The 18,135-nt window shown below is 39.3% G+C and overlaps 1 protein-coding gene across 1 annotated transcript in view; it reads left to right on the forward strand.

The window, feature by feature from the left end:
- The first annotated feature begins 497 nt into the window (after positions 1-497).
- INSC (INSC spindle orientation adaptor protein) overlaps positions 498-18,135 on the forward strand; it is a 102,309-nt gene continuing 84,671 nt past the window's right edge. The window contains exon 1 of the mRNA XM_075712824.1: positions 498-562. Within this exon, the coding sequence (XP_075568939.1) occupies positions 510-562 (53 nt within the window). The 5' untranslated portion in view covers positions 498-509. The remainder of the gene's footprint in view (positions 563-18,135) is intronic.

Here is an 18,135-nt window from a genome sequence, read left to right on the forward strand (position 1 = left end):
ATCCAATACTTCAGTAACTTAGACATCAAGGGCCCTTCTGTAAATGTAGTACTAAATGATCCTAGAATCATATGTGCATACACCTTCTTTCTCTTGCAACCTTTCTCACAATAACCTGAAGAATTACAGTCATACTAAATCAGCTTCTTCTAGAGTTCAAGTTCAAAATAAATGAGGCTGAATAATAACTCGATGTTAACTCAGGAATGTTCAACTCGGATGGCTCTGACCTGTGCAGTAGTCCAGGAACTTCAGGAATATGCAAACCCTATGTTGCTTATGCCATGAAATGTACTTAATGGCCTCGGTTAGCTGCTGGAGTTGTGTGTAGTCTGAGGAAAAGAAGCCTTTTGAATGAGTTTTTAATGAGTTAGCTCCACAGATCAGAGAGAGAATGCCATGCCACCCTGGACTAAAGAGGCCTCAGTTTCCCTAGGCTTACTAAATGACTGTTTGTTTTCTTTCTAGATTCCAGCCCATGGAGAAGTGGACATAAGGGTAGGATAAATATGGCTTTTAAGGGCGAGGACCACTTAGATTCCCTTCCGTTACCTGTTCAGCGGTAAGTGGTGTGCTCTGTCACCCAGACTTGAGTGATTAAATGCCTCTAAGGCTGCAGCTGCTCTTTCCTTTGAGGATCCAAAGATGCTTAAAAACTCATTTTTAAGCTCAGTTTTAGGTAATGTTCATACAAAATGTTGAGAATGAATGTGGAAATCTGGGATGCATTTCTCAAGGCATTTGCAAATTTGTATAATTGCAGTCTGATAAATCATGACAGTGAATATGCAGTCATAATTTTAAGTGGATGAACATGCAGTAGAGATGTTACTGTATTTGTTCTTTGTCATGATGGAAATCACTGGAACTCCGCACTCTGTGAAGACTGTTGAAAATTATAAAATATATTATATTATATATATATTTTATATATATATATATAATAAAAATAAATTTCTTTAACCTGGTTGACTTTCTTCAGGTGTAGCTATGGTAATGATATGAAAGTTATAGTATAATCTCTCCAGTCTGTGGTGCCATGGTGGGATTGGAGACATTGGTGACTCTACTAATCCACAGGTTTTTAAAATCTGGCTGTTGGTTGGTATCTAGTAGTTGCATTTGTGTAGTATTGTTTCATTTCTAGAATAATGGAGGTTCCATGAAAAGAAAAAAAAAAGAACAATGAATACAATAACCTTTTGCATTCTCCTTGCAAGTCTGTATCTTTCTAAGATAGATAGGACTGAGACTATAGTCTTGATATGTGGCACAACTGATTTTTTTTTTGGGGGGGGTGGGGCAGAGGCTGCTGAATAGAGGAGTAAAATCAGAAATAAAAAGGATTAAAACTTCAGTCCTTCTCCTAGTCTTCTTTCTTCCGGTCAGATTGTAAGTCTTTATCATAATCAACTGGCTGCTGACATGTAATCTCAAAACAAGATGCTTTTCTTCATCAGAAATTTGATATTTCTCTACCTTCCCCTACCTGAGTCTCCCAGCAGATACTTTGATAATGCCATTAAGCTCCTAGTCACAGTAAGACCATATGAGTACATATTGCCTTCTGGAAGAAGTGTTATGTGGAGGAACATATTTTGGGGATCCCAGGTGCCAAGGTAACTGGTTCTGTTCATTAGATTCCAGCCAAAACTTGCTTTGGAAATCAGTGACTCCTAGAAGCCCTGAATAGCCAAACATGGAGTGGACTAGTATAAACAGCAATGAGGTGTCCTGTCTCACTTATTAGGTTAATCTTCTTCCATGGGATGGAGCCATGGAATATCACTTCAGATGCACACAGTAGCGAAAGCAGATTAGTGACTTTGCTATAGAAATACTCAGGCTAGCCCAATGGTCAGATAAGGTGCCAGGCACCCAGGTTAATCGCTTGGTGATAACTAATGGGTTCCAGAAGCTGAACACGTTAACAATTTCTGGAAAAGGAAACTGCCTGCAGGTCAGTTCTGCATTCAGGGAAGCAGAACTCTGCCATGCTATGTGAAAAAAACCATGCTGCCTTACACCGACTCCGCACTACGATGTGTCTCAGCACAAGAAGTGATCTGGAGAAGTCCCGTATAGCAAGCACGATGTTCTGGCAAACTGCTTGGCTCAGCAGGGCAATTCTATATAGTGAAATTTAAAAAATAAATACTCCACCCCCAAGTAAATACGACACTCTTATTTTCCATGTTTATTTTGAAAGAGAATCTTTTTTCCTTTTGATGAGGGTTGTTTTGGGGAAAGCCCATGTAACAAGATGAGCAGACTGAAGTTGCCAGTGGCCAGAGAGGGGAAGGCTGTAACTGAAAATGACGAAATATATTTTTAGCCTAAGAATTTTGCGGAAAGAACACAGTATGGACTAGATCAATAAAGTCCAGGAATTATACAAAATGTTTTTCTCTGGTTAGAGAAAGGAATGATATAGATCGCATAGGGAATTTAAAAGGATTAAGTCAGGCTTCAAAATAACTAACAGGATTCAAGGATTATTTATTCTTTATTGTTCCTGTAACCAAGCGTAGGTTGTATGTCTGCCTCAGGATTCCAGTTCATGCTCCTGCTTTTTGTGAGAGGGACTTGAATTAACTTAAAGCCATGCACTGTTGTGTCCTGTCATAGCGAAAATGTAACACAAATCCAACTGAGGTTAGTCCTGTGAAGCACAACAACCATGCCTTGCTTCATGTTCACGTCAGAAGTAAAAGCAGACACATCCCCAAGCAATAATATCTGTTCTCCATAGGAAAAGTGTAGCATACACATACAAACTGATTCCAAGTGTTTCCCCAGCAGCCATTAAAGTCAACAGTTATCTTGGCTGTATAAAGAATTTAGAACTGGGGCCTTAAACCAAGTCTCTGTGCTGCATGAATTGTTGTTTACACTATTCTCTCTCCTCAGATTTTGTGGGAAATCACAGCTTGTTTTGGAAAGTCTCTAGAGTACTGAGTCACTATGCTAGTGGTTTTCTAACATACTGTCAGACCTGCTTTCTCTAATTGACATCTAGACTGCTATGGATACAGTATTTAAAACTATACAGTATCCTGAGGAAAAAAACCAAATTATTGTTACAGAAACTTTTTCTGTTTCAATGAGTTAGGAACTTACAATTAGTGATAGTTTTGTCTCTCAGGAGAGAAAACAGTAGGAAATAGATCACTTTTAAAAATAATTGATCTAGTTACTCTCCAAAAACTGTTAGTAGTCCTACATCAAGCACTTTACAGGACCATAAAAAGTAATCTGTTGCCATCAGTGATGGCCGGTTCACGACAGCATGTCAAGTGTGTGTATATTCCTTAGAGATGTATATATGCCTGTTCTGCAGTAGAGTTATTTTAGTATAGCTTTTGAAAAATGTCATGATGTTTTTCATATCTTTCTATTGGTATTGTTTTTCCATATTTCTGGCGAGTTTTTCCAGATGGGGAAAGCCAATGTAAAAGAAGCTGCCTTTCTTTTCTGTCCTGCCCCCCATCTCCTGCGCAATGAAAGTTCATTGACCTCTTTGTTTTCTTTATGTTAAAATTGTAATTTACGCAGGTTTTTTTCATTGTAGTCATGGTTTCTTGTACTTTTCATATTGGATAGTAAACTAAACATTTGGAGTGCTGAATCTCAATTAATTTGACTAAAGAAAGAGTACTCATAACAGAAAGTGAAATAGGACACTGTTTTTGCTTCTCGGATTATACATTCAGTTCGGTGTTGCAATTGTGAGAAATACAGTATGATTAGACATATTTTCTTAAAAAGGAATAAAGGAAGGTCTTCTATGGAAATTGTGCAAAAAACCCACCACCACTACCACCATCAAAAAACCTCTCAGACAAAGCCAAAATCAAACAAACAAAACCAAAAAAACAAACTGAAAAACCCCTTCATCTTGCCGAAAGATGTCAAAATTTGGGCTATATATCTTGGAGGTACTCTTGAAAATGAAGTGGGGGTGGGGGCAGAGAGAATTTATCTTCCTGATCGTCAGAAATGCAGTACTGCTGGACTTTTCAATACATTGTCTAAATATCCTTACACCTTCAAAAATGGAAGATTATACTGCAGGCCATAATTTCAACTCACACACCAACAAAGGGCAATGCTGATTATTTAAAGGGTTTTTTTTGTTTGTTATAAAAGGCGAACTCTTTGAGTATGAGGACCAGGAAAATAAATCTAATAGGTGTCTATATTTAGTTTCTGTTTCCTGGTTTTAATACTATTATTATGTTGTTTTCTGGTGGCAGTTTACATCATCATCAGGATACAGATGAGAATTTTTATCATGGCTTCAGACAAAGGAGATGAGGCAGAGAAAGTAGACAAGCCTTTCAAATCTAGGTACTTGTCGTTAAAGTCCTTTGTAGCATTTCATCTCTCAAAATCACTTCCTTCATTTGACACCCCAAAGCTGGAAAAGTTTGCCATAAGGGACTTTAGTGGCAGAGCCAAAAATAGACTCGAGGTTTCCTGTCTCCTAGTTCTTAACCAAAAGACAGTCCTTCCTCCTTTTGTTACTTTCTTCCTTTTTTTGTTGAACTAAAGATCCGAGTGCTATGAAAGAACAATATGAATGAGGTCACGCCATGCATATTTATAGTCTTGCATTGCTCTTTAAAATGTACTGTGTATCTGCAGGTGTTCTGGTAACTTCTCTAGAGGATCTGCTTAGGTGTCCTGTTATAGAAATTAAGATTAACGTGCCCTTTGTTATTTAGAATATCAGTGTTAGGGTATCTATCAGCTCTTAAGAAATATGAATTTCTTCCAGTATGCCTTTTGGGTTTTTTTTAGCCTACTTTTTGTTTGTCTTAAGTTTTTTATTTCTTGCAGTGCTATTTTTGTATTTCAGTATGGTAGCTGGAGGTCTGTTCACTGTGCATGCATAATCTCTTTGGTGAAGTGAACTGTACAAGCTGTAGTGACTACATCTGATCTGTACGCTACGTAAGATACAATGGAAATTACTGAAGGAAGGAGTTTCATAAAAGAAGAAAAAAATCCTGTTATAGGCACAACTTTACAATGGAAGTAAGAACATGGCTAATGTAAGAAAAATATGCCATTTAAGTCCAGATAGAATTGTAATCAACTTGCCCCAAACTCAAGTTTACTGAAATAAATGGAGTAGTTGAAAAAACAAACAAAACCTGGGAGCTGGTATTTGCCAGTGTCATACACAAAAATCAGTGTGTTCTTTAAGTTCAGATTTGAAAACTTTTCCTAAGTAATAGTTTGTGCTGAGGAATGTACTTGTCTAACATGCAGCAAGAGCAGGGCTGTAGAAGGGTCTGTGTGAGAAGCCTGCATATAGCTGAGATAGCAACATAGCAATAGACCTGTTGTAAGGCCTACACCATGACGGCCCTTGAATTAACAGTAGCTTAAGGTTTCATAGTGCAAAATTTTGAGGTTGGATTTGGTTTGCTTATGAGGAAAAAAAAATACTATTCTGTGTCTGTATTTCCTTGTCTGACTATGTATGAAGACAGATGAAACTGATATTTGGAAATTTATAATGTGTTTGTCCTGTCAGATCCAGAGGAATTGCCAATGACTTGGAGGGGGGTTAAAGAGTGAGGACTTGCAGTGAAAGAAGAGAAGAATTTGTTGATTAGGTTCAAAATCCAAGGCCAATACTGAAGGATTTAAGGAACCCACAGTGAGAGAGAACCCCAAACTTTATTTTCTCAGCAGATGATATGAACTAGGAAAGCATCTCATTGCAGACTGCAGGGAACTCTGGATGAATTGCCATCCAGAGTGACCTTGACAGGCTAGAGAGGTGGGCCCATGTGAACCTCATGAAGTTCAACAAGGCCAAGTGCAGGGTCCTGCACCTGGGCTGGGGCAATCCCAAACACGGATGCAGGCTGGGCGATGGGTGGATTGAGAGCAGCCCTGTCAAGAAAGACTTGGGGGTATTGGTGCACAAAAAACTCAATATGAGCCGGCAATGTGTGCTAGCAGCCCAGAAAGCCAACTGTATGCTGGACTGCATCAAAAAAAGCGTGGCCAGCAGGTTGAGGGGGGTGATTCTGCCCCTCTGCTCTGCTCTGGTGAGACCTCACCTGGAGTACTGCCTCCAGCTCTGGAGTCCTCAGTACAGGAAAGACATGGACCTGTTGGAGCAGGTCCCGGGGACGGCCATGAAGATGGTCAGGGGGCTGGAGCACCTCCCCTATCAAGGCAGGCTGTGACAGAGTTGGGGTTGTTTAGGCTAGAGAAGGCTCTGGGGAGACCTTATAATAGTGGCCTTCCAGTACGTAAAGGAGGCCAAAAGGAAAGACGGGGAGGGACTCTTAATTGGGGAGTGCAGTGATAGGACAAGGGGTAACGGTTTTAAACTGAAAGAGGGTAGGCTTACATTAGATATTAGGAAGAAATTCTTTACTATGTGGGTAGTGAGACACTGGAACAGGTTGCCCAGAGAAGTTGTGGATGCCCCATCCCTGGACTGTTCAAGGCCAGGTTGGATGGGGCTTTGAGCAACCTGATCTAGTGGAAGGTATCCCTGCCTGTGGCAGGGGGGTTGGACAGAGATGATCTTTAAAGTCCCTTCCAACCCAAACCATTCTATGATTCTATGAATTGTTCAAAATAACAGGTTTTCAGTAAGCAAACAGAAAGCAAACTCTTCTAAGGCTACCTCCAGAGCTCCAGGACCAATGTCTTCCATTCATGAAGTGCTGGGCACCATGTTGTCTTTCACAACTCTGCTAAGTACTTTGCTGCTTGCCCAGTGGGGAAAGAGGTATTGATGGAAATGATGCTAAAACTGGAAGAAAAAAAAATTGTTTATATTTGGGATTAATTGATATTTTGATAGATAATTTTTGCCAAAAGAAGTGTTTTGAGAATATGGAGTTTGAGGTATAAGACATGTGAAGAGCCTTTCAACATGTTTAATATTGTGTTCAGATGTTCTTTATAAGAAATAGAAACATCAATAGGGCTGTCAGGAAAAGAATGGATCCACGTATTGGGTTTCTATCCCTAGAGTGTCTAAAATTTCACAAATACCAGGTGATTTAGTCTTCAGAGTTGAAGGCAGGGAAATTATGTTATCCAGTCATAAAAAGTGAGTCTTGGCCAAAATTGCACAGGTATGTTCCTTTTTATTCAGCTAGCCAATGATCTCTTGCCCCTTGCATTCTGTAGGTCATGGAATCTGTAGGTTTTGATACCATCTGTTCATCTGGCCTTAAGTTCTGGTTTTGACTGAATTTTGGGCAGCAAGTCATTTGGTTGCATGTCAGTTCATTGAAACATTTCCTGTTTGGTTACCTACCTATTTCCTTAGATATGAATCCCTCAAGTGAATGATTCCTAGGGGTGTGACTTCTGTGAATTAATCTGAATTAAGCTTATTCACTTTTATCTCATTCTGGTCTATTCTTTTTTTAACCATCTCCGTTCTTGTTACCTTTCTATTTCATATCTGCATGGCTTCTGCACTTTGTTACCACTGCTCTCATTAGTGCCTGTCCTCACAAGATTTGCCTCACTTTTCGTTTTTTTATAGCACCTTGAGTCTTCAAGAATCAGCAATCCATTTGTGAGTATACACAACTCTAAGACTGTCCTCAAGTTCATAATTAATCATAAAACCATGTTTAAGTACAAGTGCTTTAAATGCTTTGTCTAATCAGTGATTGTATATGTCCTTACACTTTTTAGACACTTTCTATAAGTGCTGAATTCTTTCTGTTTCATGGTTTCCTACAGTGTCTGCTGCTGATAATCACGGGCTGGTTCTGTATTTCTGGCTTTTCCCACCTACGTCTGCAAACTGAACTTCCTGTCTGACAAGTACTCCACACAAAGTAGAAAACAACATTTGTTGCTTGTATTTTACAGGCTACTTACTGTGCATAGATCTTGCCCTGCTAATTTGAACCCTACATTCCCCATAATCAGTTTTGTTTGGATGATGTCAGGAACTTGTATGTTGTGGCTCTTTAAAGCATTCAGATATAGACTGTAAGAAACTCTAGACAAAAAAATGCATGTTATCTGTAACACAAGAGCTAGAGCTGAAAATTTTCAGAGTTCAAAGTTCAGTGTGCTTACATGGCTCTATGAATCGCTGCTCTATGAATTTTTAAAAACCATTCAAGAATGGAATGCTTGCTGGGGAATTGAAAATGTTTTTTGCAAAACCTCTTTTTGCAGTAAGCTGTAGGAGTAGAGTACTACAGAAGAAAGGAAGGTGCTCTGCCAACAATGCAATAAAGTTACCTTCTGGTGACAAGGAATAAATTCAGTTATTGCATAGCTCAAGGCACTAATGATGCCTCATTTAATGACCTTGTATTCTTTTCACTTCACTCAGTTACCCTATAACAATGCAGCAAAGAATTTTACAGCTTCAGAAAGGGAGCTTACCTTACTATGAAGTATTTCTGATTTTAGTGATTTATATTCCACTTGTAAGCAAACTGAAAGCTGGGTTGTTTAGGGGGTTTTGGTGGTGGTAGTTAAAACAGATTTGTGTATCCATGTGGTCCTTCTGGGAAGGATTTTCAGACATGCTAGCTGACTGGATCCAAAGGATGATGCTAGTAAAGTAGCATTCATGAGGAATATGGACTCAACAGACTTCACCCCCCCGCCCCCAGCCTCTTTGAATACCTTGGTAAAATATATTTGTTCCTATATTCAGGATGTTAAAATGTAGGTCAGCAGTTTAGCTCACAGGCAGTAAAAATAATTGCATTTCACTTGTACTTTATGCATTTTTTGGGTGTGCTAGACTGCCAGAATGCAAGATTTTTCCTAACCTTTTCATTCTGATAGTTTTATCACAGTATCTTTATATTCAGTTGTATAACATGTTGTAGAAACATATTATATTACTTCCCACAGCTATGCTGGACCTGGACAAGATGGAGAGGTGGGCCTGTGGGAATCTCATGAGGTTCAACAAGGCCAAATGCAAGGTCCTGCACCTGGGACGGGGCAACCCCCGATATCAGTACAGGCTGGGGGATGAAGAGATTGAGAGCAGCCCTGCAGAGAAGGACTTGGGTGTACTGGTAGATGGAAAACTGGACATGAGCCAACAATGTGCGCTCACAGCCCAGAAAGCCAACTGTATGCTGGACTGCATCAAAAGCAGCTTGGCCAGCAGGTTGAGGGGGGTGATTCTGCCCCTCTGCTCTGCTCTGGTGAGACCTCACCTGGAGTACTGCGTCCAGCTCTGGGGCCCTCAGCACAAGAAGGACATGGACCTGTTGGAGTGTGTCCAGAAGAGGGCCACCAAAATGATCTGAGGGCTGGAGCACCTCCCCTACGAGGCCAGGCTGAGAGAGTTGGGGTTGTTCAGCCTGGAGAAGAGCAGGCTGCGAGGAGACCTTATTGTGGCCTTTCAGTACTTAAAGGGGGCCTATAGGAAAGATGGGGGCAATCTTTTTAGCAAGGCCTGTTGTGACAGGACAAGGAATAACGGATTTAAACTAAAGAAGAATAGATTTAAACTAGACATAAGAAAGAAATTTTTTACAATGAGGGTGGTGAAGCACTGGAACAGGTTGCCCAGAGAGGCAGTGGAGTCCCCATCCCTGGCAACATTGAAGGTCAGGTTGGATGGGGCTCTGAGCAACCTGATCTGGTTGAAGCTGTCCCTGCTCACTGCAGGGGGGTTGGGCTAGATGACCTCTGAAGGTCCCTTCCAACCCAAAGCATTCTATGATTCTATGATTCTATGCTGTAAAATATTTAATGTTGAACCGTAGAAGTCACAAAAGAATTTTGGGTTTTAACCTGAAGGAAATTTGAATTTGTCCATTATAATAATTGTGAAGTTATGGTGACTTTAAAATGTGAACAAATTGATTAATTTAAACAGTCTGTTCAACTGGCCTCACTAGACCTTTTTTCATTAAAGTTGGTATCTCATATTTGCGGCTTGCTGTTAGATGGGAACTTTTTTTAAATGATCAAGCACCATCCTTCATCCTTAAAGACAGCTAAGAATTTATCCTGAATCCCTCTTGTCAGGGTCAGTAGCATGTTTCATAGCATGTGGCACACAAGCACTGTAAAGAGGTCAAGCTAGTGCTGGTATAGACTTTATCATAGAACTTGTTTGGCTGATTATTTTCAGAATGCATATTTTTGAAATGTGGGAGTCTATAGAAAAGACCCTTCTATTCTTGTGTATTAGAGAAATAGCAGTTCCCATCTGCTCGATGAATATCTTGTGTTTGGGACTTCCTTTTCAGTAAGGACCCTCAAATTCATATCTTTGAGATAACAGTGACAGAACTTGCCTGAATGTTAGGTTACCTTATCTGCCAGACACAGATGATGCTTTCTGAGTGTGTCTTCACAAGTATTGCATGAAGTTTTTATTGAGACGTCAAATCAGTAATCCCGTCAACTTTATACCCTGTAGCTAGCTCTTCTAGCCATTGTGTTATGGCTTTGACTCCATGGTTTGTGCTCCTCTGCAAATTTTCCCTGGTACTAGCAAGACCTTTTCAAAGAATTCATGTGTTGTTTGTGGTCGGTTATGTTTATTTGCATTCAAATCTTCATCATACTTGTTTTTCTGTAGCATGTTTCAGAAAGGATGCTGATCAGGTTTACACATATTCTGCCACTCCTCTCGAATGTCTGTGCTCTGGTTTCAGAAGACAGTCTTGCTCGTTATTTCTGTGTTTAAGGTTTTATCTTGCACGTGGGAGTCTTCTTTCTTGTTTGTGAATCTAACATTGTGAATGATTCATTAATTGACACAAATGCTTTGATTTCTTTTAGTCTACCGAATGTTTCTACTGCAGTTTGATGCTTGTCTGTTTTGTGAACTCGCCTAGTAATGTAGATGGATTCTTGGAAGTTTGGGATATATAGCTGTACCATGAGAAACTCATGGAATTTTTTAATTATAAAGTAATAGTATTTATATTGTCATCTTGGTTCTTTACTTTTAACTCAAATTTTTATTTCAGCATTGTCTGCCTATTATTATAATGATTTACACTTTATACCTGTTTTAGCATTGACAGTCTTTTTAGTTCACAGGTGGTGTCCCATATGCTCCCCCCCACCAAAAAAAAAAAAAGACAAAAATCAAAACCTGAAACTTTCTACTTTTGGTACGATCTTAAGTAAAGTATCTAGACATCTTGCTTATTTACCACGTCTTGCTTATTTACCACAAAGGCTTAGGAAAAAACTCCTAAAATCTACCATAAAAGTTAAATAGCTGTTTTGACTGAGTTGTTGTGCAGTAATGTTATGTTGTTATGTAATAACATTTCAGCCATGGGTAGCTGGTAGGAGCCACATTCTTGGCTTCTGTATTGTCTATGTGAGCTTCCTGGCATCAAAGAATACTAAGCCTGAACTGCAGGCGTACTCTTTCTGAACCCAGTGTATTAGCTCTGGGGAAGGGATATGTGGAAGGAACCTCTCCCAGCAGTTGTATGGCTAAGAAGGAAAAAGGAGTACAGAGTAAGAAACAGTAGATCCTGACAGGATCGGACCATCATGGTAATTTTGTATGTCTTGTGACACAGAAGATAGAGGCGTCAAACTTGCACTTAAAAGTTGAGGAACTCAGAGGGCTGTGTCTCACAGAACCCAAGGCTGTGTCTTGCAATCATGTCTTGTGGTCACAGAGCAATGTTGTGTGCCTGGCAGTGATGCTGTGCTCAAGGGGTTGAGGCTGTTCTCAAACGCTGTCTCCTGGGTGTAAGAAGCAGCGAGCCAGAAATGGTAGGGCTGGCACTGGCAGGTCATCCTGAAATTCACTGCATCCTTGTTCCTGTTCTGCTCCACAAGAGCATAGGAGTGCCTCAGACCCTGCCTGTGAACTGTACAGAGAACTCTCACTGCACTGGCTGTGGTTTTTGGTGTGCATCTTAGAAAATTTTATTTTGGATTTGTTAGCAAGTTTGGTCACGCATGGAAGAGTTTGCAAGTTAAAGGAGTCTTCAGGAAGGCAAAGTTAAGTAGTATTAGTTGCAAACGGTACAGCTTACAAGGAAAACAACGCCTGCAGTGTCTAATCTTTGACTTGATTACTTTCCAGGTCTTTCTGAACTTTGACAAATTACAGTAAAGACTGTGTCTCTGGTTTTCCATTTACAGTATAGGGTTAGTAGTTATCTGTTTTGCAAAACTGTTGTGAGGCCTTGACTTCCTATGCAGTTTTATGTGTATAAAGCAATCTGAATTTAGTATTCTGCTGGCAAGAATAAAGATCAGTACTTTTGTCTCTCATTGTAGCAGCTAGGCCATATTATTGTTGTTAACATGTAAGTAATGTAGGTGGAATTATTCTTGTTAGCCCTGGAAGGAAATTAAGGATTAAATTCTGTCTGTTGACTTCACTATGTCCAAAATACCTTTGCTGTATAAAAATGCAAGTTTTCTTGAAGCATTCGAGGGACGCTCACCTTCACTGTGCTGACCAAGAGGGAAAAGAACCAAGTGGTCCTCCTTAACAGGAATACACCTCTTCATGCAACTCAAAAAGAGATATCAAACTGATGAAGGAATCCTAATGCTTAAGAAAGCAGATTCACTGAATTTGATATTGTTTTATTGTGAGAGAAGACAGTGTTGGCATCTGTCTTCAAAAGGGCAGTAAGGTTTGTTGAAGCTTTAATTTTGATTTGAGCATTATACATCATTCCTCCTGGTTCCATCCTGGTTATATTGCTGATTAATCTTCTTGCCTTAGGCAAACGACTTTACCTTCCTGTGTCTTTCCTTCCTCTACCTCAGCTGGGGAAACACAATGAAGTCCTTATCAGGCTATCGCCACAGTTGCTATTTTAATGATACTTATGTAGCACTTGGTATGTTATGACCTTGTATGCCTTGTTATGCCTGATATGTGTGCATCGTCCTATTGCACTGTTGCAGGTTGGTAATGTTGAATACTACCTAGCAGCTGCCTTCAGTAAATACGAAGAGTATGTTTCTGTTCACAAAAGCTAACTCGTTCCTCCCATGTATTATATTTTACCATCATTTTCACAGTGGTGTTGCCTGGCAAGTGAGTTCGCTAAACTCTTTTTACAACCACGGCTATAACAGAGGGCAATGATTAATTACCCATACCTTGTTATTTCTGAGGTGTTTTCCCACAATCCGATTAAAAAAAAAAAATTTTATTAAGGATATTTTAATGATCTTACTATGACATGTCTTCTCAGCTATTTATTAGAAATGCTAGTATCATATTGTGTTAAATACAATATTTGTCACTTCACATTTCCTGGGAATTTCTTCCTTACTTAATTGCCTGGTCTCTCTTAATCTGGTTCACTGCTGCCTGGGGATGGTGGGAGGATCTTGTAATCAGTTGTTCAGTAACCTGTAACGAGCAAATTTAAGAAAGCTAGCAGAACAATGCTACAACTTTGTAAATGGTTTTTTGCTTTTTTCCCCTTTTTGACAAATAGTATAGGGATCTTAAGAAATGTGCTGGTCTGACCCCATTTCTAGTCTCATTAAATTTGCTAGTGTCTGTTAGTGGTCAGATTTCTGAGCTCATATTAACCCTGAGGGATTTGGAGTGATGGAGTGAAATGCATACAAGAGTTTAATATTAAGCTGAAATGTGACTGTTAGCAGTGCCCTTTGATTCTTTTTGTTCCTTACAGTATTTTAGAGAAAAAATATATATATGTTATTTTACTTAGGGCAATATGCATAAAGAACCATAGATATGCAATCTTTTACTTGTTTTTAAAGAAAAAAAACTTTTTATCATGTTGTATGTATAGACTATGCTTCAGGTATTTGAATTTTGTATCTTGCCTTTTGTGGATACTTTATTGTTGAACCTATTCCAGGGGTACAATGGTAATATAGAAAACATCTACATCAAGAACATAATATTCTGTCCAACTAAAGTTAATGGAAATATTTTTCCACTCTCTTAAATAGCAGCAGCACTGAGCTTAGAATAAAAATTAGACAGGAGCAAAACAGGGGAAAGCTGAAAATAATAAAGGAAAAAGGGGAGAACCAGGAAATGGTATCAAAGTAGATTGAGGTTATTCAATGGATAGCAAGGTAGTTGAAAGCAACCTTTTGGGAAGTGCTACAGAGCAAAAATGTCTTGTTCAGTATCATCTGTGCACACATAAATGTTTGATTTTGGAATTTACCTACTTTGCATTTTGAAATGAACTTTGTAGATTCAATTTGAAACACATGATGCAGGAAGTAAGTTACTTTGCTACAGCAATGAAAAATTATTTTTGATACTACTTATGCAAGAAGGGTAAATTAATTTGTCTTATCTGTAGTTTAAAAATAAATAAATCAAAAAGTAAAGGTTGTTACATGGGAGAACTAAATGGTAACTTTTACCCCCATGTCTGTTGTCTCCAACACCCACTACACTGGCAATGAACAGAGTGGTCTGACTTCTCTGAGAGTACTGCCAGCTTATGGCTAGAGAGCCTCAGATGTTGTCATCATAGATTTCTACCTTCTTTGCCCTTGTAGCATAGCAGAGATGCTTTGAAAAAGTAGCCAGAATGTTACCCTTTCTTTGGTGCAATTTTTTTAAATCATGTGAATCTCATTAGAATTAGATTTCTTATTAGGGTGGAATTAGAGTATCATTTTCATTGAAAGGAAACAGTTTATATATGAAGAGGATGACCTTTATTCAGTATGTGAAATTACTCTTTCAATGACTGTTCACTAATTCACCTTTGATTTCTGAGATTTAAGTAAATCATAGAATCAAGGAATAATTCGGTTTGGAAAGAATCTAATGAAATATAGTTCCATCTCCTGCTTGCAGCAGGCTATCTCTTTCTGTTTCTTCCTTTTTTTTTTGTTGATACCTTTCACATATTTATAGACTGGTTTTCCAAACTTTGGACAAATTAATTTTGTTGTATTAGATGTTAGCCAATTTGATTCTGGGATAAATGGTGGGGGGCAGGGTGGAAAGCAGGGGAAAAAAGGAAAAGGGCAGGAAAATACAGGAATCAGGAAGCAGTAAAATCAGCTAATGATATCTATTCAGATTGTTATTCTTATTTGTCAGGATCCCTAAGTAAGGGAACCACGGCTGCCTGCAGGCTGACTTTACAGGCCTGGCTTGAATTCTTGGCCAGTGGCTTCAGAACTCAAGACCAGAGATTTCTATGTTTTGTGCCACTGATGTGAAATGACACTTCTTCCTTTATTTTGTGAGCATTTTTTTTAAAAAATAGCCACTTTCAAAACAAATTCACTTAAATCCAATTACTTAGGCTAAAATTTTCAGTATAAAATCTGACGTGCTGGCCTGTCTTCAAGGCTTAAAGGATGGGACCTTGGCAGTGACCTAATAAATATGAGAAGCATCCAGACTGCAGCAGTCAAGTCCTTTATTCACAGGGGTTTAATTTGGGTTCCCAATCTTGAGAATATCACTGAAGTTCTCAGGCTTCCAGATTTCAATAACAATATTTGTATGCTACTATTGTTTAACATTTTCTTATAGTCCAGTGCACCCAGTGGGAAGTCAGGATGGAGAAATATGGCAGAGCAATGTCTCTTCATAAACTTTTTTTTCTAATGTTCTTTTGACAGAAGCTTCTCTCAATAATGGTTCGGGCATAAAGCTAATTTTTCCATCTCGTTTAAATGCAAACAAACTTTCCTTAAGCCTGTCAGAACTTCCCATGGCACAGTTCTGATGTGGAGGGGTAGGGGCTGTGTTCATGTTGTGAGCGTGAATCAGGAAGTGATTAGATAGGAACACTCCTGTTTTTGCTGCGTAGAGAGTCTAACCCTGTATTGCCCTTGGCTAAAGTACCAGGAACAACCTGGAAAGAAATCGGTGTGCTACTGCCAGGGGAAAATAAGATATTTTATTCCCCAAACATTTTGTTCTGCTCCGAAGGGCTGGAATTGCACTGAATGCTCTCTGTGGTTCAACTGCTGGGTGAGAGGTTGACCTCAGTAATTTTGAAAAAGTGTCTGTTTCTTGGTAAAGTGTGAAGATGGTCCAACTGAGTAAACTGCTACACAGCTGCCCTGATGTAAAAGGGGGGGGGGGGGTATTTCAAAGTGTGCATTGGACTGATTGTTCTACTGTAGTTCCAGTTGCTGCAAATGCAAGGCCCTCAGTAAATGCCCAAATTGAGCATTTTTTACTATTTAAATTGACACCTCAATATCAGTTTACACACCTCTTCAACTGATCCCACAACCAAAAAAAGGGAATTTGGATTTTAAACGTCTGCTGTGACATGAGAAGCAGGGACCTTGCGCTTGTTGTTTGCTCCAGCTCCTTAGTTTGGGTTGCATGAACCAAGCCTCCACAGCCCACCCACTGAACACCTGCCACACAGAGGGCCGTTAAGCCAGCAGAACATCAGCCTCGTAGGACTGTTAAGTGCAGTGTATCATCCAAGAGCAGATGCGCCAGAAGACAATGTGCGGAGGAAGTTTGCAGGCACGCAGCATCAGCAGTGCTTTGTGTGTGCTATAAGGATGATGGTAACAGAGGTGAAAGCTAAAGCAGACCGACAGTTGCTTTGTCTGCAGTTGGGTCAGAGCTATACTGCAGTTGCATCCACTCTCAGCCTTTGCTAGTGCCAGGTAGAATGAATCAGGCCCCACCTCTTCACGAGGTGAGAAACTGGAGTAATAAAGCTTTATTACTCTCTTTATAATGGTAGACAAGAGTTCAAGCAAGCCATTTCTCCTGTTATCTTTGTGAACTTTGTAGCATCTAAAAGTGATACTGTTCTCTGCTTACAAATTATATTACAGTGTGTGCATGTATGTGCTTGTGGGAGAAACAGGGAACGTCTTCGGACAGTTCTGATGCTCTTTTTCAATTAAAATTTAGGACGGCATTTGGCTATCTGCTTTTTAATTTGACACAACATAGGTGTATGCATGATATACATTCGGTACACATTCTATTCACAGTGCAGTAACACAGAAAACTTTATTTCAGTTTATTCTTCTAGCAAATCTGTGCAGGATGTCATGCCTCCAGAAAAAGGCTCAAAACTGCATTTGGAAGAAATAAAAAGGGCTCCATGTGTTTCAAAAACTTACTGCCATTCTCTCTCCATCCTCACTACTTCTATCTTTTGTGGGCATTTTTTGAGTGATCCATTCTCTTTGAGGGTTATAACTTTTTTTTTTTTTTTTTTTTTTGCATATAACTATCTCTCCTGCTGTCCCCCCCCATGTGTCTCAAGGAACGCTTTTGCATCACTGCTCTTTCTATTTTGTATACATGATGCTTTTGACAATGACTCTTGAGCTGAGATTTTTCTCAGAATTGCTTACAAAGACATGTTACAAAGAAAACCAAAACTATGCAGGGAGATTGCCCCTTCATTTGTATTAGTTTTGTATATACTTGGTGTCACGTCGCTCTCTTTCTCCCCCTACTCAGCATTTCATCTGGACCCCTCCTCAATTTGTGTGTTTTGTACATGGACACATGCCCATGTTGTTGTAAAAGTATGCTTACATGGAGGCCCATATGAACAGGTGAAGCCACCCTTAACGCTTTTCATATGCCTGATTACCTGTTTCATACTCTGAAGAAATGCCTTTGGCAAATATGATCACCTAGGCATTAAATAAATCAGGAAAGATAAAACTGGTAAGCTGGAACATGCATAATATTTCACAAATGTAATATGGGAATCATACATGCTTTCTGCAGGTATATTAACCTTAGCTGTATTTGAACCTATATATAGCCTCCAATCGCTCTTGTGCTGGAGTGCAGCAGTGCTGCTTCCCAAATTAGGTCCTTAAGTAATCTTAACTAGAAGTGAGCATAGTTATGTTTTATATCTCAAAGAGCTTTAACAGTGAAAACAGCCTATTATCATCAGAGGTCTGTATATATCCCTGCAGCTTGTTAGGACAAGTTTTTCTACTTCAAGCAGATAAATGTGGTACAGATTAGCTAATTTACTATGGTTACATAAGAGAAGACATGTTAGGATTTCAGGCATTCTTTTATGTCAGAAATAGTCCAGCTTTTTGCTAATAGGCAGCAAAGTGCTGCTGATATTTGCCTTAACACTATTCTCCAAACTTCTTTTTTCTGGGTGCCTGTGAGGCTGTGGTGCCCAGAATGCTGTCACTATTAGGTACCTGTGCAAGTAGTAAGCAAGTTGT

Source organism: Pelecanus crispus, chromosome 6, assembly GCF_030463565.1.
Source record: "Pelecanus crispus isolate bPelCri1 chromosome 6, bPelCri1.pri, whole genome shotgun sequence".
Taxonomy (NCBI): domain Eukaryota; kingdom Metazoa; phylum Chordata; class Aves; order Pelecaniformes; family Pelecanidae; genus Pelecanus; species Pelecanus crispus.